General features: G+C 33.2%; 1 protein-coding gene across 1 annotated transcript in view; it reads left to right on the plus strand.

Moving 5' to 3' along the window:
* USP15 (ubiquitin specific peptidase 15) overlaps positions 1–21,618 on the plus strand; it is a 151,145-nt gene that overhangs the window by 43,778 nt on the left and 85,749 nt on the right. Inside the window, 3 exon segments of the mRNA XM_017885689.1 lie at positions 1,023–1,110; positions 11,652–11,778; positions 18,286–18,431. Of these exon segments, the coding sequence (XP_017741178.1) occupies positions 1,023–1,110; positions 11,652–11,778; positions 18,286–18,431 (361 nt within the window).

A 21,618-nucleotide genomic window follows, 5' to 3' on the forward strand; every position in this document is an offset into this window, starting at 1 on the left:
AGTACGTATTATTGATTAATCCTCTGTATATAGAGAGAAACTCTATAAGGTAAGTAGTAATATCCCCATTTTACAAATAGGAAATGAGGATAAGAACTTAGGATCTAGTTATTTTAGAAAGTCATATCAGGATACAGACTTTGGCAACTTGACCCTGTTTTCTGTGCTGCACTGTTTTTGATAAAACAATTGAAAACAATGAAGAAACTAAAAGTTGAAGCAATGTTTTTTGGAACATAAAAATTTTTTAAACTTGAAAATGTAGATTTTTTTCATATCCTTTAATATTTTAAAATTATAGTCTAGAAACATTGAGAATAACCAATTTTCTTTATTTTAGGGAACTAAAAAGCAATAAATAAGGGTGTTGCTATAGTAGAATACCAAATATTCAAGGTAAATGAGCGAACCTTACACATGTGTTTGATCATTTATTATGGGAGGGGTGGGAGGCTGAGAAGGGACCAAAATCTCTTGGTATAATTTTATATCTGGTTTGGGTCCCCCTGCACTCCCCCGTCCCCCACAGCATAGAAACAATTAAAAAATTGGATTAGGTAACATAAAGGTAAAAAAAACCTCTAGTAGACCAAACTGTATTTGAATCTATTTGTAATTGGTGCTACGAAGTTGCCATATAAACAGTTTTTATTTGTGTATCTATGGTTTTAGGTATATTAGAAGCTAACCTTGGATCTTATTTTCTGAACAGATCTTGAGTGTACCTTTTATTTATTTTTGTTTAGTTTTATTCCTTAGTTTCACTCAGCCATTTCTAAATTAGAATTTCTCTCTTGTAGGAATGCTAGCCTTATAGAGCTGTAAAATGATCAAGTTGCTTTATCTATAGTTGCTGGAGAATTGAGTGTTTTGATCAAAGGATAGCCTATTTAGCTGTAAAACTATCTAGAATTATTTCATTCCTAGGATAAAGGAAAAATTGTGTCCAAAATATCTTTAAATGTATTCAACTGTATTCCTTTAATCTTAACGATACACTTTTTTTTTTCTTATAAATGTAGCACGTTATACACTAGCAGTCTTCAATATGGTAAACAGATCAACTGCCAACTTCGTTGCCGTTACTCTTTGAAGTATTCCTCACTGAGAGTTCTTGAAACCTCTGTGTAATAACAAAGTAAAATATAATAAAAAATTTCACACAAGTAGAAAGAAAAAACATTTGACAAATCTCTTAGGAGACCGCATACTTATTTTTAATAAGATAAATGAAATATATTCAACCTGTAAAATAGTTTGCAAATGTTCATATGCTACATTACATTGCCTGGAGTTGTTATTACAGATGCAGTTTCCTACAACATTAAATCTGCAGTAAAATTTAATTAATCACACTTAAATTTGGGAATTTCATTTGCATTTTCACTGTGCCCCACATGACTGATGCAGGTGGAACTCAAAGAAGTACATAGAACAGCTTATAGTGGCTGAAGCCCAACTTTGAATATTACCCATCTCTGATTGCATTAAAGAATCTAGGATTGGTGGTTCCCTTAGCTGTAATGCAGAAACAAAGTTAAACATCTTCCTGTACCTCAAAGATCTCTAAAATGCGTAATTTATAGTGTCAACACTCAAAGAATGGACGAAAAGAAAGCAGGGATATAAGCAGAAAATACAACGGAATCAAAATCCAAGAGAAACAGCAGACAATAGAAACAGACCCATAAGAAACCCAGGTAATTGAGTTATTAGATTTTAGAATACTGGGCTTATCATGCTAAAAAAAAAAAAAAAAAGAAGTAGGGTAAAACTATTAAAGAAGAAGCAAATAGAATTCTAAAACTAATAATATGAAAATTTTGTGGATTTAATGTTTAGGAAGAAAATTATTAGACCAAACAGAACTGAAGAGAAAATTTGTAAACTAAATGATTTGTCAGTAGAAAATATAGAGTCTAAAGCTTAGAGAGACAAAAGAATAGAAAATACAGAAAAAAGCTAAGGCATAAATGGAATGCAGTAAATAAGTTTAACATGCATACATGTAGTTGGAATCTTGGAGAGGAAAGAAAGAATGAGTAGACTTAATACTTACGGAGGTAATAGCTGAGAATTTCCCAAGCTGAGAAAGGTGTCATGCTTTAGATTAAAGAAATGCTATGAATCTCAAACTGAAATAATACAAACAAAACAGTACCCAGTACAAATGTTCAAAAGCAGAGGCAAAAAAATATTTCTAATAATAGCCAGAGAAAAAGACATATTATCTTCAAAATAAGGATAAGACAAAGTAATGATTTCTCAAGAGAAACTGTGGAAGCCAGAAAACAGTAGACTTTGATATGTTAAAAGAAAATAACTGCCAATATAGGATTCTGTGACTAAGAAAATAATCCTTCAGGGATGACGGTGAAAAAAGCGATTTTCAAATAAAAACTAATATAATTTGTTACCTGCAGACTTGTACTAAAGGCACTACAAAATAATCTTAAGAAAGGAAGGAAAATTATTCCAGTTGTAAGCTTGGAGATGCAGGAAAACAGTGTAGACTGACAAAATGTAAATGTTGTGAATAAATCTTAAGATGGACTGTTGAAAACATTGATAATAATTTTTATGGAGTTGAAAATGCATGTAAAATTAAACTATGCAATAGTGTTAGCATGTAAGTTAAGATAATATTCTCCACTATGTTCCCCAGTGATCCCCAACTCCTCATATCCATATTCTTGGGCACTCCTCTTCCATGTTTTACTGAGGTTGGTCTGTGTGGCCAATAGCATATAGCAGTACTCATGATACATCGCTTTCAAGATTAGGTTATAAAAAAAACACCGCGGCTTACATCTTAGGTGCACACGCACTCTAGCTGTCTCTCTTTCTCATTTCTCACTCGGGGGAATTCAACTGCATATGGCGAGGACACTCAGGCAGCCTATGGAGAGGCCCACATGGTGAGGAACTGAGATCTCTGGCCAATAGAGAGGAACGGAGGCCTGCAACAACCATGTGAGTGACCTTGGAAGCGGATCCTTTAGTTCTAGTTCAGCTTTCAGATGATTGAAACCCAGCCATACCTTGAGAGCAACCTCATGAGAAACTCTACACCGAATCAACCCAGTTAAGCTGCTCCCAGATTCTTGACCCTCAGAAACATTGTGAGATAATGTTTGCTATGTTAAGCTGGTAAATTTTGGGGTAATTTATTATGCAGCAATTGATAACATACTGATCTTGGTACCTGTAAATAGGTGCTGTTATGAAAACTTGAAATGTGGTGTGGCTTTGGAGCTGACAGTGTATAGAAGTTGTCAGAACTTTAAGAGTATCAATGAAAGCTTAAAGGGCTTTAAACAAACTGTTAGTAGGTTACTAGACTTTGAGATAGCTGCCAGCGAGAATTTAAAGTGAGGAAGGTCTTATTGGAAACGGGTAGAAAGTGGTCTTTGTTATACAGTGGCAGAGTAAGTTTAGTAGCATGTTGCCTGCAGTAAACTGAAAGGTTAAAGGTAGTATTTAATGAAATTAGAGGTCTGCCAAAGTGTTAAAATTACTGCCTAGTTTCTTTTTGTGTTGCTTATAGTCAGATGTGAGAGAAGAGAAATACACTAAAGAAAGGATTGTGCAATAAAACAGAGCCAATATTTACTAGTTTTGAAGATTCATAGCCCCTCCAGATGGCAAACGATGCTGATTCTAAGAAGTGTTTCTGAGCAAAGATAAGACTCAGAGTTCTCAGAAAAAAGTGTGATCTAATCTTGCAGCCAAGGGTGTGACTGTAAGTTACCTCAGAAAAGTCAAAGGTCATGCCTCACAGCACTATTCAGACAAAAGGCCCTATAAAGCGTTTAAGGGTTAACTTAGAGGTTGTCCTGTCATTAGTAATATTAATTAATAATATTAAGGATGTCTTCTCAATATATGGCTTCTAAGAACAGGAGGGCTTCAAGAAGCTTATGGGCAACACCTTAGCTTTCTCAGCATAAAGCCAAAGTAGAGAGGACTTATCCTAGAGAATATTTGTGGATATGGCTTTTGTCTAATGGAAAGAACTACAGTAAGATCCGGTGGAGACCTACATTGTTTTCGAATTACCTCACAGAACCACTGCCATTTTCGACTGCAGAGACAGTATTAAATGAAAGAGGCCTTTGACTTCCCAGACCCAATAAGTTGGAATCAGGCTGAAAATTTACTTAACTTCAAGCATGTGCTAATGCATGAAAAAAGGATGACTCAGAGAACAGAACCAAATGTTAGAATAATTTTCAGGCAAGGGTAGGACTGAATTCCAGTCAAGGAATTTCTAATATTTGTCCAGGTAGATTTCATAATAGCTATGGACCATTGATTCCTTTGTACCTCCTATTTCTCCTCTTATAAAACAGGAACATTTAAAAGGCTATGTTCTGTGTGCTTCATCATTTTATTTTGGGTGTATGGGGGACAGAAAACTTGTCTCTTAGTTCACAGGCCTATAGATCAAGAGACACTGCAGTAGTCCCCCCATCTATGGTTTTGCTTTCCGCGATTTCAGTTACCTGCAGGCAACCATGGTCCAAAAATATTAAGTGGGAAATTCTGGAGATAAACAATTCATGAGTTTTAAATTGTGCACCATTCTGAGTAACATGATGCTACCCCATTCCATGTCCTCCGCATGGACACTATACACTACTTTCCCATTTGTCACTTAGTAGCCATCTTGGCTGTCAATTTACTGTCACAGTGGTTTGTCGAAGGGCAGTAGTAGCATAATGCAGCATTACAATGTATGTCATTCACTTCATCTCTTCTCGTCACGTAGACATTTTATTATATCATTACAAGAAAAAGGATGAATACAGTATGATAAGCTACTTTGAGAGACCACATACACATCACCTTTATTACAGTATATTGTTCTAATTGTTCTATATTATTATTAGCTATTGTTAGTCTCTTACTGTACATAATTAATAAATTAAACTTTGTCATAGGTATGTATGTTTGTAAAGGAAGAAACATAGTGAATATAGGGATTAGTGTGCTATTTGTGGTTTCAGGCATCCACTAGGGGTCTCAAAATACATGTCTTCAAAGGCTTATAGAAAATTTATAATTTGTCAATTATAGATGACAAATTTCTGAACTCCAAGTTGCTAAAATGAATTGAGACTAGTCGGGGCCTTTGGAAGAGGTAAGTGTATTTTGTGTTTTGGGGGAAGGAACTGTGTGAATCATTAGGGGCCAGGGGGTAGACTGTGGCACCCAGCCTCAAAGATGCTCCCCAGTGATTGGGACCTCCAGAATCCATACTCTTATGTAATTCTTTCCCACATTGTACTACAATTGGTCTGTGCAGTCAGTAGCATATGGCAGAAGTGGTGGTATGTCACTTTTGAGATTAGTCCTTAATGGATACCGATACTTCTATTGGGAGTGCACATACGTGTGCTATACTCCTCATCCCCTCCCCTCGGATCACTCACTCTGGGCAAAGCCATAACTTTGCCCTTAACTTACTGTATAGAGAGACCCACATAATGAGGAACAGAGGCTGCCAACAGCTACATGTGTGAGCTTGTAATTAAGATTTGAACAACATGATTAACCACCATAACCTAATTGACATATTCATTGTACTTAGTCGTTGCAGAATACACATTACTCTTAAGTGGAAATTTTGAGCAAAATTGACCATATTCTGGGTTATCAAAATTCCAGTAAACTTCAAATGATAGAAATTGTTCACTGTATTTTCTGGCATTAGTGGGATTAAGCTAGAATCAGTAACAAAAACATAACTTGATTATCCCCAACTACCTAGCAATGGAAAATATGCCTTTAAGTAATCCTTGAGACAAAGAGAAGAATGAAAATTAGACATACTTTAAACTGAATGATAATGAAAATACAACTTGAAAGAATGGCTGAAGTCATTCTCAGAAGGAATTTGATAACTTCAGTGCAAATATTGGAAAAGAAAATGAAAATCTATTGTCTCAATAAGTTAAAAGGAAATTGAAGTTAAGAAGAAATATTATAAAGTAGATGTTAAAAAAATAGAAACAAACCCACACTAAATGAGCAAAATTCAGTCATTGCAGAGAACAGTGAAATTAGACCAGTAAAATAAAGATGAGTCCTGGCAAGACTGTTTAAGAATAAAAAGGGTAGGCACAGATAACCTATATTATGAATGAAAAAGGAAACATGCCAGAGTCTAAAGACTTTTTTAAAAAATACTATGTTTTGAACAGTTTTATGTAATTTGAAAATTTAGATGAAGTAATTTCTAGACAAACAAAACTTTAATACAGTAATAAATAGGAAACTCGAATTCACCTATTTGATTAAAGAAATTGAGTCATTGAAAACCTTCCCACAAAGAAAGCTTCAGGCCAAGAAAGTTTTACCAGTGTATTCTACCAAATATTTAGGGAAACCATAAACCAATACCATACAGATTCTTTCTGAGAATAGAAGCAGTACTCTCCAACTTATTTTATAAGGCTAGCATAAACATGACATAAAACCTGAAGGACAAGAAAGAAAAATTACAGGCTGGTCTCACTAATGAACATAGATGCTTAAGTCCTAACAAGTGTTAGCAAGACAAATCCAGCATTATGTAAAAAGGACAAAATGACCAAGGTAGACATTTTCAAAGAATACAATTTTAACCTTGAAAAGCACTCATAATTTTAGCAGAATAAAGAAGAAAAATAATACATGTAGAAAGAACATTTGATGCTCAACATCCGTGTATGATCTTTTAAAAAACTCTCAGAAAACTAGGAATAGAAACCACTGGTAAATATTATACTTATTGGTAAAATATTAAAAGTTCTTCCCAAATCAAGAATAACTGTGTTAGAAATCTTAGCCAGTATGATAATACAGTAAAAGAACTAAAAGAGTGAACCTGGAAAAGAAGACATAAGATTGTTGGTGTTTTAGAAGGCATGATTCTATAGGTTTAAAATTCCAAAAATATGTACTGTTAAACAATTAGAATTAATAGGTAAATTTAACAGGTTGCCTGATATAAGGGCAGTATAGGGAAACCAGTTTTTTATTGGCAACAAATAAAGTTTATTTTGTACAAATTTATGGTGTACATGAGAAAATTTGTTACATATATATAATAAGTAGTGATCAAGTCAGGGTATTTAGCGTGTCCTTCACCCGAGTTCAATACATCTTTGTTAAGTATAGTCACCCTGCTCTGCTATCAAACATTGAATTTATTCCATCTTCACTGTATGTTTGTACTTTTAACCCAATTCCCTTCATCCTTTCCTGCTCCTTTCCTTATCCTTCCCAGTGTCTGTTACCTATCTTTCCACTCTTTACTTCATGTGGTCAAATTTTTTAGCTTCCACGTAAAAATAAGAGCATATGATATTTGTCATTTTGTCACTGGCTTATTTCATTTAATATAATGACCTCCAGCTTCATCCATGTTGCTGCAAAAGACATGATTTCATTCTTTGTAATGGCTGAATAGCACTCCATTGTTTATATATATGTATATATATGTGTACACACACACACACACACACACACACACACACACCCTGTATTTATCTATTCATTCATTGATGAGCACCTAGGTTGGTTCCATACCTTGCTATTGTAGATAGTGCTACAGTAAACATGTGAGTGCAGGTATCCCTTTCATATATTAACTTCTTTTCCTTTGGTTAGATATGCAGTACTAGGATTGCTGGATTGAATGGTAATTCAATTTTTAGATTTTTGAGAAATCTCCACACTGTTTTCTGTAGTGGCTGTACTAGTTTACATTCCCATTAACAGTGTATAAGTGTTCCCTTTTCTCCACATCTTCACTAACATCTGTTGTCTTTTGTCTTTTTAATAATAGCCATTATGGCTTGGGTAAGGTGATACCTCATTGTGGTTTTGATTTGCATTTCTCTGATGATTAGTGATGTTGAACCTGTTTTTATACACCGTTGGCCATTTGTTTGTCTTTTGAGAAATGTATGTTCATGTCGTTTGCCCACTTTTAAATGGGATTGGTTTTTACCTGTTGAGTTGTTGAGTCCTTGTGTATTCTGGATACTAGTCCTCTGTTGGATGAATAGCTTATAAATATTTTCTCCCCTTCAACAGGTTGTCTCTTAATAAAGTTGAATTTTAAAATAATATTTACAGGTCAGAATACTTAGAAATAAACCTAGTAAGAACTGTGTTTTTCTGTACTGAAAATTGTGAGACATTACTGGGTAAAATTAAAGAAGACTTAATGAGTTAATGGATCTAGGCTGAAGGTCTAGAGACTGAAGATGTAGGAGGAATAGGTCACTAATGTTTTTCTGTAAAGGGCCAGATAGTAAATATTTTTAGCTTTATGCACCCTTTAGTCTCTTTTGAAATGACTAAACTTTGCTGATTGAGGCATAAAAGCAGCCCTAGATAATTAATAATTGAGTATGAAAGTAGCCGTAGACATGAATGAATGGGTGTGGCTATGTTCCAGTAAAGCAATATTTACAAAAATAGGTGATGGGTAGATTTAGCCATCTAAACCTAAGTTTAGCCAAACTTAGTTCATAAGTTTGCCCATCACTGGATCTAGGCATTGGCTTTAATGTCCACCAGCATCACAAAAGAAGGAGCAACTAGATATTTGCATCCTGTTTAGAGTGAGTGTATGTCACTATCTATGAAGTGATCTAAACTAAAAATTACAATAGGAAAGATGGAGAACTTCTAGGTTAAAAGTCTATTGCAATATATGGACTGTACTTGGATCCTGATTCAAACAATATATTAAAATGAGAAGGAAAAGTTGACTTTTGACTGGATGTTTGATATTAATTGATGAGTTTTAATTTTTTAGGTGTGATGATGGTATTGTGGTTATGTTTGAGTCTTTGTTTCTGAAGAAAGTACTCTGAAATATTTGTGGACGGAATATCACATATATAGGATTTGTTTCTTACACATTAAGAACTATGATTTCATAGTTTTGTTGTATTTATGTACTTCTCTGTCTTCACCGTTACCTGTTCTCACTCAGACTCCAGGATCTAGGTCTAGTTTATCTGCACCAAATGTAGGTACTCAACAAATACTTTTAAAATGAATGAAGCTAGCTCCTACAAAAGAGTAAGTCAGTCTATTAGAAGCCTGGTATTACGAAATTGTTTATATAGTACTAGATTTTTTTAGAAATTACTTTTATTTCTCTTCCCATTTCAGGGAGGAAGGCACTTGGAATGAAGGTAAAGTTTCTATGAAACTTTTCATACACAGACAGATATAAAGAGTAGACTATATTGGGTTTATTTAGTGTGTTTAATGACCTTGTAAAAAATGCCCTCAATATTCACAGCAAAAAAAATGAACAAATAGAAATTATTTATTTTAATCCTCTATAAACCTATATTTAGCTCAAATACTTAGTGAAGAGACTTTGCCTTCATTATGATTATAAATTAATGAAAATATGTTTGCCTGTCCATAAGTCTTAAATTCTGGACAAGGAGCCAGATTTCATCATGTACTCACTTTTTATTTATGGTAATATAACAGTGTTATCATTCACTGAGAGTAAATATAACTATCATCTATAATATTGAAACATAACTATCATTTCTGAATATCCCCCTTCCAATATTATTTCAAATATATATTTTAATAGTTATAATAATTAGGTAAATAAAACTTTACTTTTTTTTAAGCTTGTTTCTTTCTATTAGTCTTCATGACTATCATTTTCAATGCATACATTTTTAATTAAGGTAGGAAGGAGATTTTATGTAAACAAACATGAAGGACATTATAAAAACAAATAATCTGCATGTGACAGTTATAACATTGATTCGTAAATGTGCTTATTATTTTTCTTTTATGGTGCTGTTATTTTCAGGTTTTAATAGTACATATACTTTTCAAATAGTTTGACAACAAACTCATGTTTTTAAAAATGACACCTTGTTGATACACTACTTTTGGAATTAGTAAAGTAAATATCTTATAAATATAGTAGCAGTATTCTGAGTAGTGATGATGAAGGTTTTAGCAATGTAAAATGTAGGAGAAAAGAAAAAAATGGTAAGAAAAATTGTGAATCCCGGTAGTGTGGATTTTGAAATATTCTTGATATTTTGTTTTCACAATGACTCTGACAGTTAAGTCACCAGGTTCTTTCCAGGAAAATATCTATAGTATTATGGAAATCTGTTTTCATTTTTAGAAAACTATGCCTATTTAGAAAGTATATATGTCAATATAAATCATAATGGGGGATTTATTTTATGGTTGTTATTTAACCTTACTTATCTCTAATCCTGCTTTGTGTTGGTCATTCCATTTTCTCTTTCTTCCATAAAATGAGGCCTGCAGTTACCTTAGTTTTAGTAACTACCAGTGATTAGTAGCTACTTTAATGTAGTTTATTTTAGGATTTTACTCAGATATTGAGCCCCAGTACAGAAATTACTAACTGATAAGAATATTTGATTCCTTGTTTCTCTACTTAAATATAACTACAAGTAATCTTATAAAATTAAATGTTATTACATTTGTAACCATGAAGTAAATCAGCTTAAGAGGTTTAAAACAAATCTCAGTAGTTTAACATATTAGTTTTACAAAACAAGTTACATTTATTAGCAGAAGGAGAGGTACAGACTGCTGCCTGTTTAAAAAAATTTTAACAAGCATGATTAAGAAAATATATATGACAAAGTATCATAAAAATGTGTGTCGGATTAGATAGTAAATACTAGATGAACTGCATTTGAATTTTTTCCATGCAGTGAAAGACAAGTTTGTAAACTCCTTTTCTGAATTGATGTAAGCTTGTGAGTATATCCAGCAGTTATTTGGAACCTCCCTTTTGCCATATTTGTCTAATGGATCACATATCAGGCCTATTACTATTTTCAGAAACAGTATTCATGACTGAAATCCTACAGTTAACCTTTAGAAGATCAGAAGGAATTATACTTATTTAAAAGGTGACCTTAATATATACGTATTTCCTTTTTATGCTTTATGGCTTGCATGCTTAACAGCTTTCTTTTAATTGTTACATAGAATTACTAAGTGTGTAGTTAAAGGTCAAATAAAGTCATTGTAGGGTGAAACTAACATATCAGTTACCTAGCCATAGCTGAATATTTTGGCAACAGTAATTTGGAGTTATCATTTTAATAGATATATTTTAACATAACAGTGATAGTATAACCATTGAGTTGAAATTGTATAAACAACTTTTTAAAGGTTTTCTGCTTGGGATCACTACTAGAAGCTCTAAGAAGTATGTATCTTCACTCAGAACTGTATTTATTTTAATGTATAAACAACATATGTATATATTTGCACATAGTCATTTTGGGTAAACTTTCTCATTATAAATACTGAATATTAATTATTTATGGTGTACCAGTGTATCTTCATAGATCAGTAGAATGCCTTTCCAAACTGACACTTAATGTTTTAAAATCATGATTCTTTCTTTCTTTTAAATATCAGAATTTCCAAAAAGCTTTCTTGCTTTTGAAATTTCAGCTATCCAATATCTTTTTTTATATATATTGACAGGCTTTGATAGTGACTGGTTTTTCACTGAAGATCTGCAGTTTTCTAAAGTCTCTTTAAATATATTGTTATTAGAGTGAAATATATTGATATAGGTGACACTGATTTGTTTTGTTTCATTATTTTAGGTGGTTGAACAGGGTATGTTTGTAAAGCACTGCAAAGTAGAAGTATATCTCACAGAATTGAAGCTATGTGAAAATGGAAACATGAACAATGTTGTAACTCGAAGATTTAGCAAAGCTGACACAATAGGTAATGCAAGATCCTGTCTCATTTTTAAGTCATTGCTATTAGATATTTAGTTAGAATTATCTTTGTTATATGCTGCTTACATGATAACCATTTTAAGGATTTAAATATAGACATTCAATTTCCAGCTTTGATGCAGTGTCTTAGAGTTAAATTATTTATTGTTTCTTGTATGCTTTTGCATTTATTAAATGAATTTTAACATTTGTGCCATTTTGCTTTTTTAAAAAACATCAAATAATTATTGTTTTTATTTAGCAACTGGTGTGTCATTTGTAACATAGACCTTTAAATAATAACTTAATTACATCTTGGTAAGGTAGCATGGAAAATTAAAATGGGTTATTTCATTTTTTCTCCTAGTTTATTATTTTGTACTATAAATACAGGTAAGTAGCTAAGGCAGCAGGCTTAGCGTTATTTTGACACATTGATTTTTCAAATTAATGAGTGGCATAAGCAGTTGTAAGTCTCAAATATAAGTGGACTTAATTCTCTCTATGTATTAAAATTTATATAAATTGTTTTATTTCTATTTAAAAGACAGTTTTAATTTTGGTAAAGAATATATTGAATAAAATATTTTTTAAAATAAATGATTATGAATTTAATAAAATTACTTTTGTTTCATAAAACAACTCAGAAAATTTTAAAGTATTTAATTTCAAATGAAGATGTAAAACAAGATTAACGGTGATAACATTGATCTTAGAAAATACAAATGAACAGTGAAGAAGGACACATAACTTTTAGAACCCAGCATGGAAGAAGATTAGCAAATTTATGAATTATAGCACGGCATAAGATTTCCTTGTTGGAACCACTTGGGACCAATGAACTGAATTTCATTAAGTGCATTTGGCTTTCTTTCACCACTTATCCACCTCACAGCAGGAAAATTCTTTTAACCCTTTTAACCTATATTTTTTATGAAATAGTAGCATTATTCAAGTACTCAGTGCTTGGTTAATCCTAATGTTTGCACCAAATAAAATACAGCATTATGTTATGAATCTTTATTCTCCCCTCTTCATTTAGCTAGAACATTTATAAGTTCAAGATTAAGTTTCAATAAGCTCATAGTTGGCCGGACGCGGTGGCTCACACCTGTAATCCCAGCACTTTGGGAGGCTCAGGCGGGTGGATCACCTGAAGTGAGGAGTTCGAGACCAGCCTAGCCAACATGGTGACACCCCATCTCTACTAAAAGTACAAAAATTAGCCAGGTGTAGTGGGCGTGCGCCTGTAGTCCCAGCTGCTTGGGAGGCTGAGGCAGAAAAATTGCTTGAACCTGGGAGGTGGAGGTTGCAGTAGACCAAGACCATGCCACTGTACTCTAGCCTGGTGACAGAGTGAGACTTCATCTCAAAAAAAAAACAGCTCATAGACTCATCTTTCTAAAATGAATGCTTAAAAGATAAGGAATTTCATATATAAATGTTATTGTAATTATTATTACAGATAAATTGCTTGACTTTTGAATTTCCAGACTTATGGAATATATTCAGGAAAATAAGATGTTTCTACATATTAAAAACAAAGTTTTCAACATATGAAAATATTTTAATCATATGGGTATGTACATGAGAAGAGTCTATAAATTTAACAAAGGTAATCTGTTAAAATTAATTCAGAGTCGTCTCTGAAATTTGTAGCCAATTGGAATATAAATGAGAAGCTACCTCTTAAAATAATGTTTTCTAGTTATTTTTAAAGTTTGGTATTTTCTTCTCTCCCTACCTCATTTTGATAGGAAAATTATATATAAATATGAGACCATCAGAAATCTTATTTTAGAACATTATTATACTAAGTATTTTGAAATTCAGGAAAATCAGCAACTGATTTAATTTCTGAATTCAAAACAAGCATTATGGGTTCTCATGATAAGAACTGTGTAAGAATTTGTCACAAAGATATATACTTTATAAAGGATCACTGCTTCAAAAAGTTTACAATCTAGCATAGATTTTAGTCAACATAGATTAATATACTAATACTTTAAAATGCTAGATAAATTGGATATATACTTTAACATTCTGTATGAACCCAATTTTTGCATAGCTATAATTTCTTACTGTATTAAATCATTGTTTTTCAAACTGGATTGTTGATATTTTGGTGGTTCATTAAACAGTTTTGGGAGTAAAGAAAATTGAATGGGAGATATTAGAATACAAAATATCAACATACATATGTATGTCCTGGGTCACAGTTTCTTACTATAGCTCTTAGTTTAAACAGTTTGAAAGTCTGTATTAGAATGAGTCTTCTTTTAAGCAAAAGGTTTGCAAAATTATAATTTGTCAAGTCAGGAATTTTAGACACTTCATGATTATGGTTATCACACAGGTTAACAGTTACTGAATATTTACTATGTTTTAAGCACTTTACAGGAATTTTCTTGTTTGAAGTTAAACAAGCAAGTGTCTTCCTCTTATACATAATGAAACTGAGATTTAGAATCTACCTCAATTCACCGTGGTACCAAGTGGTAGAGCTAGTACTTTAACTTCATAAGCAGAGCTCTTAAACTCTCATCTCTCAATTGCTGCCTTACACAATCTGTGTATGCTAAAGGAATATTCATTTTGGAGATATTAATTGGGCTGATTTTGTTTTTCTAAAGGAAGTGGGTTTTGAAACACAGAATTTACTTAAGAAACTTAAGATGCATATATATTTTTCCCCTATGGTCTTTTAAGAAATCTTGATTGAAAATGATTAAAATAGCTATGTATGTGAAATACAGCTGTATAAATTTTATAAACAGAATTAAGAAGTATAAGTGTCTGTTTTCTCGTTACCAAATTAATAAAATATTTTGTTTTCAGCTAGTACTACTTACATTGATATATAGTAAAAATGATTGCAGGCCATAGGCCATATCTAAATGATTTACCTATCAGGGCCAAAATCTTCTGCCCTCAAATATTTTCTGCCAAAATTGATATATTTGAACATTGAGCATGTTCAAGTAAGAGAGATAAAATAATAGTTTTATTTTCCTTTAAGATTACTAAAAACATAAAACTTCTTGAAAAATATGATTTAATTTCTGTGACCTATATTAATATTTTTTAATTCCTAATTTTGTGAGTAACCTGTATTATTTTCTACCTCTGTTTGCTTTTCATTAACTGGCTAGTATAATTGAATTAATACGTGGAAAAATAAGCACACACTGTCAGTCCTTTGACCATTCTCAACTTCAGTGATCTTAACCTGTACCCAAGTTCAGCCACCAATTATTATAGTTAAACCCTAGACTGTTGTTATCTGTAACTGCACTTGCCAAATTTCAATTTTAGCATCCTGCGTTCTGGTCACCACTTTCCTGCTCTCATTTTCTCTTGAGCCCACTACATTAGACATCGAAACCTACCACTCCGTTGGTACTACTTCTGTCATAGTCTCTCATGATCTTACCATTGACAAATCCAGTGGTAATATAGAAATCTTCCATTTTCCTGACCTGCCAGCAAAGTACAACACAGTTAAACTACTTTTCCATCTAGAAGCACTTTCTCTTCACATGGCTTCCTGGGTACAGTTTCTCACTGGCTGCATCTTGTTGGAGTCCTTTGCAAAACCCTCTTCATATTCTTTATCTCAAAATATCAGTGTCTCCATATTCTCCCAGCCCTGCTTTCCTTGGTGATTTCTTTTGTTCTTCTGGCTTTAAATATTTTCCACTTGTTGATATCTTTTAAGTTGATAGGTCCTGCCCTAAAGTCTCCCATAATTCCAGTTTGAACTATCCCATATCTTCATTTGTATATCTGACAGGCTTCTCAAGAAGACTATCAGGCATAAAACTAAGCTCCCTTTCCCAAAAAACTTGAGGCTCTGTCATTCTTCCTTATCTCCATAATTCCCACTTTTGCTCTTCCAGTTGCTTAGGCCAAAAATCATTTCTGATTCCTTTATTTCTCACCCTTCATGTAATCTAGCAGCATATCTTCTTAGCAATTCCTTCAGAATTTATTCTCAGTTGGACCACTTAACACTACTTCCATTGCCACCACTTTGGTTAGGATTGCTGCAGTAGCCTGGTTACCCACCTTTGACCTTGAGTTAGTCCATTCTCACACTGCTATGAAGAACTGCTGGAGACTGGGTAATTTATGAAGAAAAGAGGTTTAATTGACTTACAGTTCGTAGGCTGTACAGGAAGCGTGGCTAGGAGGCCTCAGAAAACTTAACACTCACGGTAGAAGGCAAAGGGGGAAGCAACCACATCTTACTATGGCATAGCAGAAGAGAGAGCAAAGGGGGAAGTGCTGCACACTTTCAAACCACCAGATCACGTGAGAACTCACTCACTGTCACGGGAACAACGAAGGGGAAATCTGACCCCATGATCCAGTCATCTCCCACCAGGTGCCTCCTCAAACACTGGGGATTACAATTCGGCATGAGATTTGGGTGGGGACACAGAGCCAAACCTTATCAGACCTTCTGCATTGTTCTTCACTAGCAGCAAAAGTGAACATTTAAAATGTCAGTCATATGCCACTTCTCTTCCCAACTCCTCAATAGCTTCCTTTTTTGCTCATATTAAAATATAAATACTTTGATAGCTCACAAAAGTGTATATAATCCTGCAGAAGTACCTTTATAGTCTTATTTCTACTTCACATATTCTACTTCAGCCACATTGATGTACCAGGCTATTCTAAAACATGCCAAGCACGTTTGCACCTCAAGGCTTTTGCTTTACTACTCCTACGCCTGTAATGTTCCCACATATGTAAAGTAGATTGCAAAACTCGAGGAAATTTCCACATTTGTTTATAATATGTACACAGATGCCTGTATTAATAGAAAACACATCCAGAAGAAATATCAGAATGTCAACAGTGGTTATATCTAGGTAGACATTTTATTTATATTTGTCAGTATTTTAGTATTTTGCCAAGAGCAAAATTATTTTGCCCTCAGGAAAATTTATTCATTTTTATAGAAAGATCAAAACAGCTCCCTTCCTTGGCTTCTTCATTTATCCTCCTTCCTAGGTAGTGTTTTGTTTCTTGATCTTGGTGCGGTTTACATGGGTGTGTCCACTTTGAAAATTTATCACAAGATACGATTAGTGCATGTTTCTGTATACACGTTCACTTTAATAAAAAGAACGAAAAGAAAAAAAGACAACCCTGCCAAAATAGAAAGCAGTACTGATAAGGCTTGGCTATGTGTTCCCACCCAAATCTCATGTCAAATTGTAATCCCCCATGTGTTGGAGGAGGTGCTTGCTGAGAGGTGTTTAAATCATAGAGGCAGGTTTCCCCCTTGCTGTTCTTGTGATAGTGAATGAGTTATCATGAGATAGGGTTGTTTAAAACTGTGTAGCACTTCCCCCTTCGCACTCTCTCCTGCTCTGCCATGATAAGATGTGCTTGCTTCCCCTTCGTCTTCCAACATGATTTTAAGTTTCCTGAGGCCTCCTAGCCATACTTCCTGTAGAGCCCATGGAATTGTAAGTCAATTAAACCTCTTTTCTTCATAGATTACCCAGTCTTAGGTAGTTCTTTATAGCAGTGTGAGAACAGACTAATACAGGTACTAAGATTATATTTATTTTATGTAATTATTTGAATATTCTGGGTGATTTGCTTTAAGTTTTGAGATAATGCTGTTGATATTTTGAATTAGTGCCTTTTTTTCTACTGATTTAATGCCCTTATCAAAACCTCACTGACTACAAGACTATTACAAAACATTAGCTGCTAAGTAGATAGTATTATTGGACTAAATTATATAGGATAGATGTAGGTTTTCATATTTCTTCAGAGAACATATATTATTGTTTAATATTTTATAATTTTTTTCAAAACTAATCAACTATTCTAAAATTTAAAAGTATTCTGTATTCATATATCAAAATATTTTGATTATTATTTTCTTGAGTTGGTTAGGCAAGTTATTAACCAGAACTGTATGAAATTTCAGTAAATTGATTTAGAAATCAGAAAAAGACATGGCTTTACCTTGAAAATACTAAATTTTGGTGAATACAGACATCCCTTCAAACAAGGCACTTTCTTTTTTATTGTGTCCATATGTTCTCGTTAGCTGTTCAGTTTAATATAAACTATTTTTAAATTGCTTATATGGTACTTAAAAAATTTTCCACCTGTAACATCTCTTAATCATACTTTAATTCCTACATCTCCTGAGAAAATATTTTAATTATAATATGTTAAAAGTTAAAGTTTATCCTGTGTATCATAATTTATATTTTAGTGTTAGGTGATTGAACTCTTAACTTTTGAGATTTTAAATTCCCCAAGTAATTTGTTGGAGTACAAATACCATTTTTTCCATGAAAAGCACACTCGGTCTCAAAAACCCTTTTGTTGGTTTGTGTTTTATAGATTTATTACGTATTTAGTCTTGATTTTCTATTAGTATTTTAAATTTAGAATTTTTATGCTGGTAACATTTAGCTATATGTGGTACATTTTGAAATACATACTATATTTATATATCTTTCCTCCTTAAATCTAGATACAATTGAAAAGGAAATAAGAAAAATCTTCAATATTCCAGATGAAAAGGAGACCAGATTGTGGAACAAATACATGAGTAATACATTTGAACCACTGAATAAACCAGACAGCACCATTCAGGATGCTGGTTTATACCAAGGACAGGTATTGTTTATTTTAAGCGTACTATACATGAAGGCTTTTGGATTCACAAACTTTAATCAATATCCTGGCAATATATAATGGGCTCTGCTGTTTCTGGCTTCCTCTTTCTAAACTCATCTCTTGTCTCTCCTTGCTGGTTACTGACTCTGACTTCTGATTCCCTTCTTGAACTTGGGAATAATCTACTTGTTAAAAAAAAATCATTTTTAATGAGAAAAAAATCCCAGCTAATATTATAAGGTGGGGCAGCAAACTTTCTGTGAAAGACCAAATAGTAAACATATAGGGAGCATCTCTTATTTACACATTTCTTTGTTACAAATTACAGTTCTCTGCAGGCCATAAAGTAGCATCTAAAATGTTGCCATTGTAGTACACAAAAATAAGCATAGATGATACATCAATATATGAGTATGGCTGTGTTCTAATAAAACTGTTTATATAAATGTGCAGCAGGCTAAGTGAACTCTAGTTTGCCAGCCCTTGTTGAAAGGTGTCAGCTCCCAATTTGGCTTTTTTGTTGTTTGTTTGAGACAGTCTTGCTCTGTCTCCCAGGCTGGAGTGCAGTGATGCAATCTCGGCTCACTGCAGCCTCCGCCTCCCAAGTTCAAGTGATTCTCCTGCCTCAGCCTCTTGAGTACCTGGGACTACAGGCATGTGCCACCACACCCAGCTAATTTTTGTATTTTCAGTAGAGACGAGGTTTCATCATGTTGGCCAGGAAGGGGCAGAATGGTCTCGATCTCTTGACCTCGTGATCCGCCCGCCTCAGCCTCCCAAAGTGCTGGGATTACAGGTGTGCACCACTGTGCCCGGCCAGTATTTTTTTAATGGTATAATCCAAATAAATTAAAGTATTGAGAAATGAAGAGGTTTAGTCACAGTCAGCAAGTCCTACTGATTCTACCTTCTAACTGTCTCTTGAAGTAATCTCTGTGTTCCATTCTCAGCCCTTCCTCTATCTCCAGGCTCTTGTATGTCTGCTCAATCTTTCTTCCTTTGTTTTTTTGTTATTAGCAGGTAACAGTAGGACAGTCTTGTTTTTGCCAGAATATTCATTCTAAAATGTAAACTTCACTGTCTTCCTTTCATAAACTTTTCCTGGTTCCTTAATAATTAAGTCCAGGCACTTTAAGCCAGCGTGCAAGTTATGGTTTAACCTCCTACCTACTCTTCTATCATCTTTAGATTATCTTTGTTTTGTGGTTTATACTCAAGCAGTACCAAACTGAGCTGCGTATAGTTCCCTGAACACACTATGCTATTCCATACTCTTGTGCTTTCCAATGTGTTACTCCATCTGCCTGATGATGTACATGTCTTTGGAGTCCCTGTATTCATCCAGCAAAAAGTCCTTTTAACCATCCATATAATCAAATTAACCATCCCATACCATCATGTAGGCTAGCCGTATCAGAATGTTCATCCTTCAGGTTCTAGCTCAAATGTCACATCATCTATTCAGCCTTCCCTATTTCTCTCAGTATCCATTGAGGTATAGGGTGTTTCTACTTTGGAGAAAAAATTGCTTTCTTAACTTCCACAAAGATTTATGTATATGTTTTGTATAGTTCATTATATGCTTTAGTTATTTGTATATATTAATCTCCCCAGACTATGAGGTCCTTGTTTTGGTTAGACTTTGTACCCTATTTTTATTTTCAGAACCTAACATGCCTGGTGCTCTGCTAAATAGAAGATTTTTTTGTTTTATTTAAAAATTACTGTTAACGTCAATAATATGATTCTGAGTTGTGGAAAATTTAGAGAAAGTGAGGGAAATTAATTTTTAGTAAATGCCTACTGTATGTCAAGAATTGTACTAGGCTGTCAAAATACAGTGATTTTCAGATTTATTTTAGTCATTATATTCTTAAGAGAAATCTTAGAAAATCCAGTATGTATTACAGTTAAAAGGGAAATGTAGCTGGTGGAAGCTTGAAGTATGGACCTTGGAAATCCACTGATGAGCCAACACTGCCCTTTTATGTAGCCAGCTGTCTCTTTCTGTGTTCCAGTAGACATAACCTCTCTCCTTGGTTTTCATCCGTTAGGCCTTGAGGTAGCTCCAAAAGTACGATTTGAAATCTATAGAATTCTTTCTTTAAACCTTCTCAGCAATCCTCTGAAATGAATATTACTCTTTTTGTCATGTACATTAGAAAACTGAGACTTAGCGAAATTAAATAATTTTATGTTCTTGATAGGTAAGCATTTATCAGATGGCAGATGAGAGAATAATTTAATAAGATTAAATATCCTTAAGGACTTGATCTTTAAAACAGGAATATTTCAAAGAATATTCATTAAATTTTCAGACTATGATATTTCTTCAGCCAGAGAAGATAAATGAACTAAACCCTCTCCTGGACCTTTTTTTCTTTTAATACTTAACATTGAAAGTTTCCTCATTAGAAAATAAAGACATATTAGTGAAGAGTTTGTCTCCCAAAATGGGAGGCATTTCTTCTCTCCTTTTTGTGTGGGTTTAATTTGAATTTTGAAATCTTTTCAAAAATATTTTTATTTTGAGTTAAAGTTTTAACTATAACAAAATTTTATTCAGGAAAGGATACACTTGAATAAAGGACTGAATTTTAATATTTCTGATGGCCTTCAGCATTAGTATTTATGGTTTTTAAAACATGGAATTTTAAGTATAAATATTGTTACGAATTAAGGCATTATGGTTAAATAATTATATGCATAACTTTGAAATCTCCTATAGCTAAAATCTCTTGTTTTAAAACTGACTTAAGTCCTCAAATGATTGTAAAGTTTATATGTATATTTATACATATAGTTTATATGTAACTGTTACTCTTGTATAAATTGCGGTAAAGCAACACATTCTTGAGAAGTTAAACTAAATTTTACTTTGTAAATCTTTAAAAAAATTATAAAACTACATCAGAATGAAAATCAGAAAATTGAGACAGTGATTACTTGTCTCTAGTAGGTAGGGAGAGGAATGTGAAGGAAGGGATCAGTATATTAGGTACATGGTACACTTATTTTTTATATGGTACAAATACACTTTTTAATGTGTGAAATAATAGATTTTTTAAAGCTAACTTTAATATTTAATTAACATCTCTTTTAACAACAAGGTTTCATGAATGTTTTTAAAATCAACATTTTATTGTTTGTTACATATACTGTGAAACATGCTTACATTTTACATAGC

The sequence above is a fragment of the Rhinopithecus bieti genome, unplaced genomic scaffold, assembly GCF_001698545.2.
Source record: "Rhinopithecus bieti isolate Rb0 unplaced genomic scaffold, ASM169854v2 scaffold_14700, whole genome shotgun sequence".
Taxonomy (NCBI): Eukaryota; Metazoa; Chordata; class Mammalia; order Primates; family Cercopithecidae; genus Rhinopithecus; species Rhinopithecus bieti.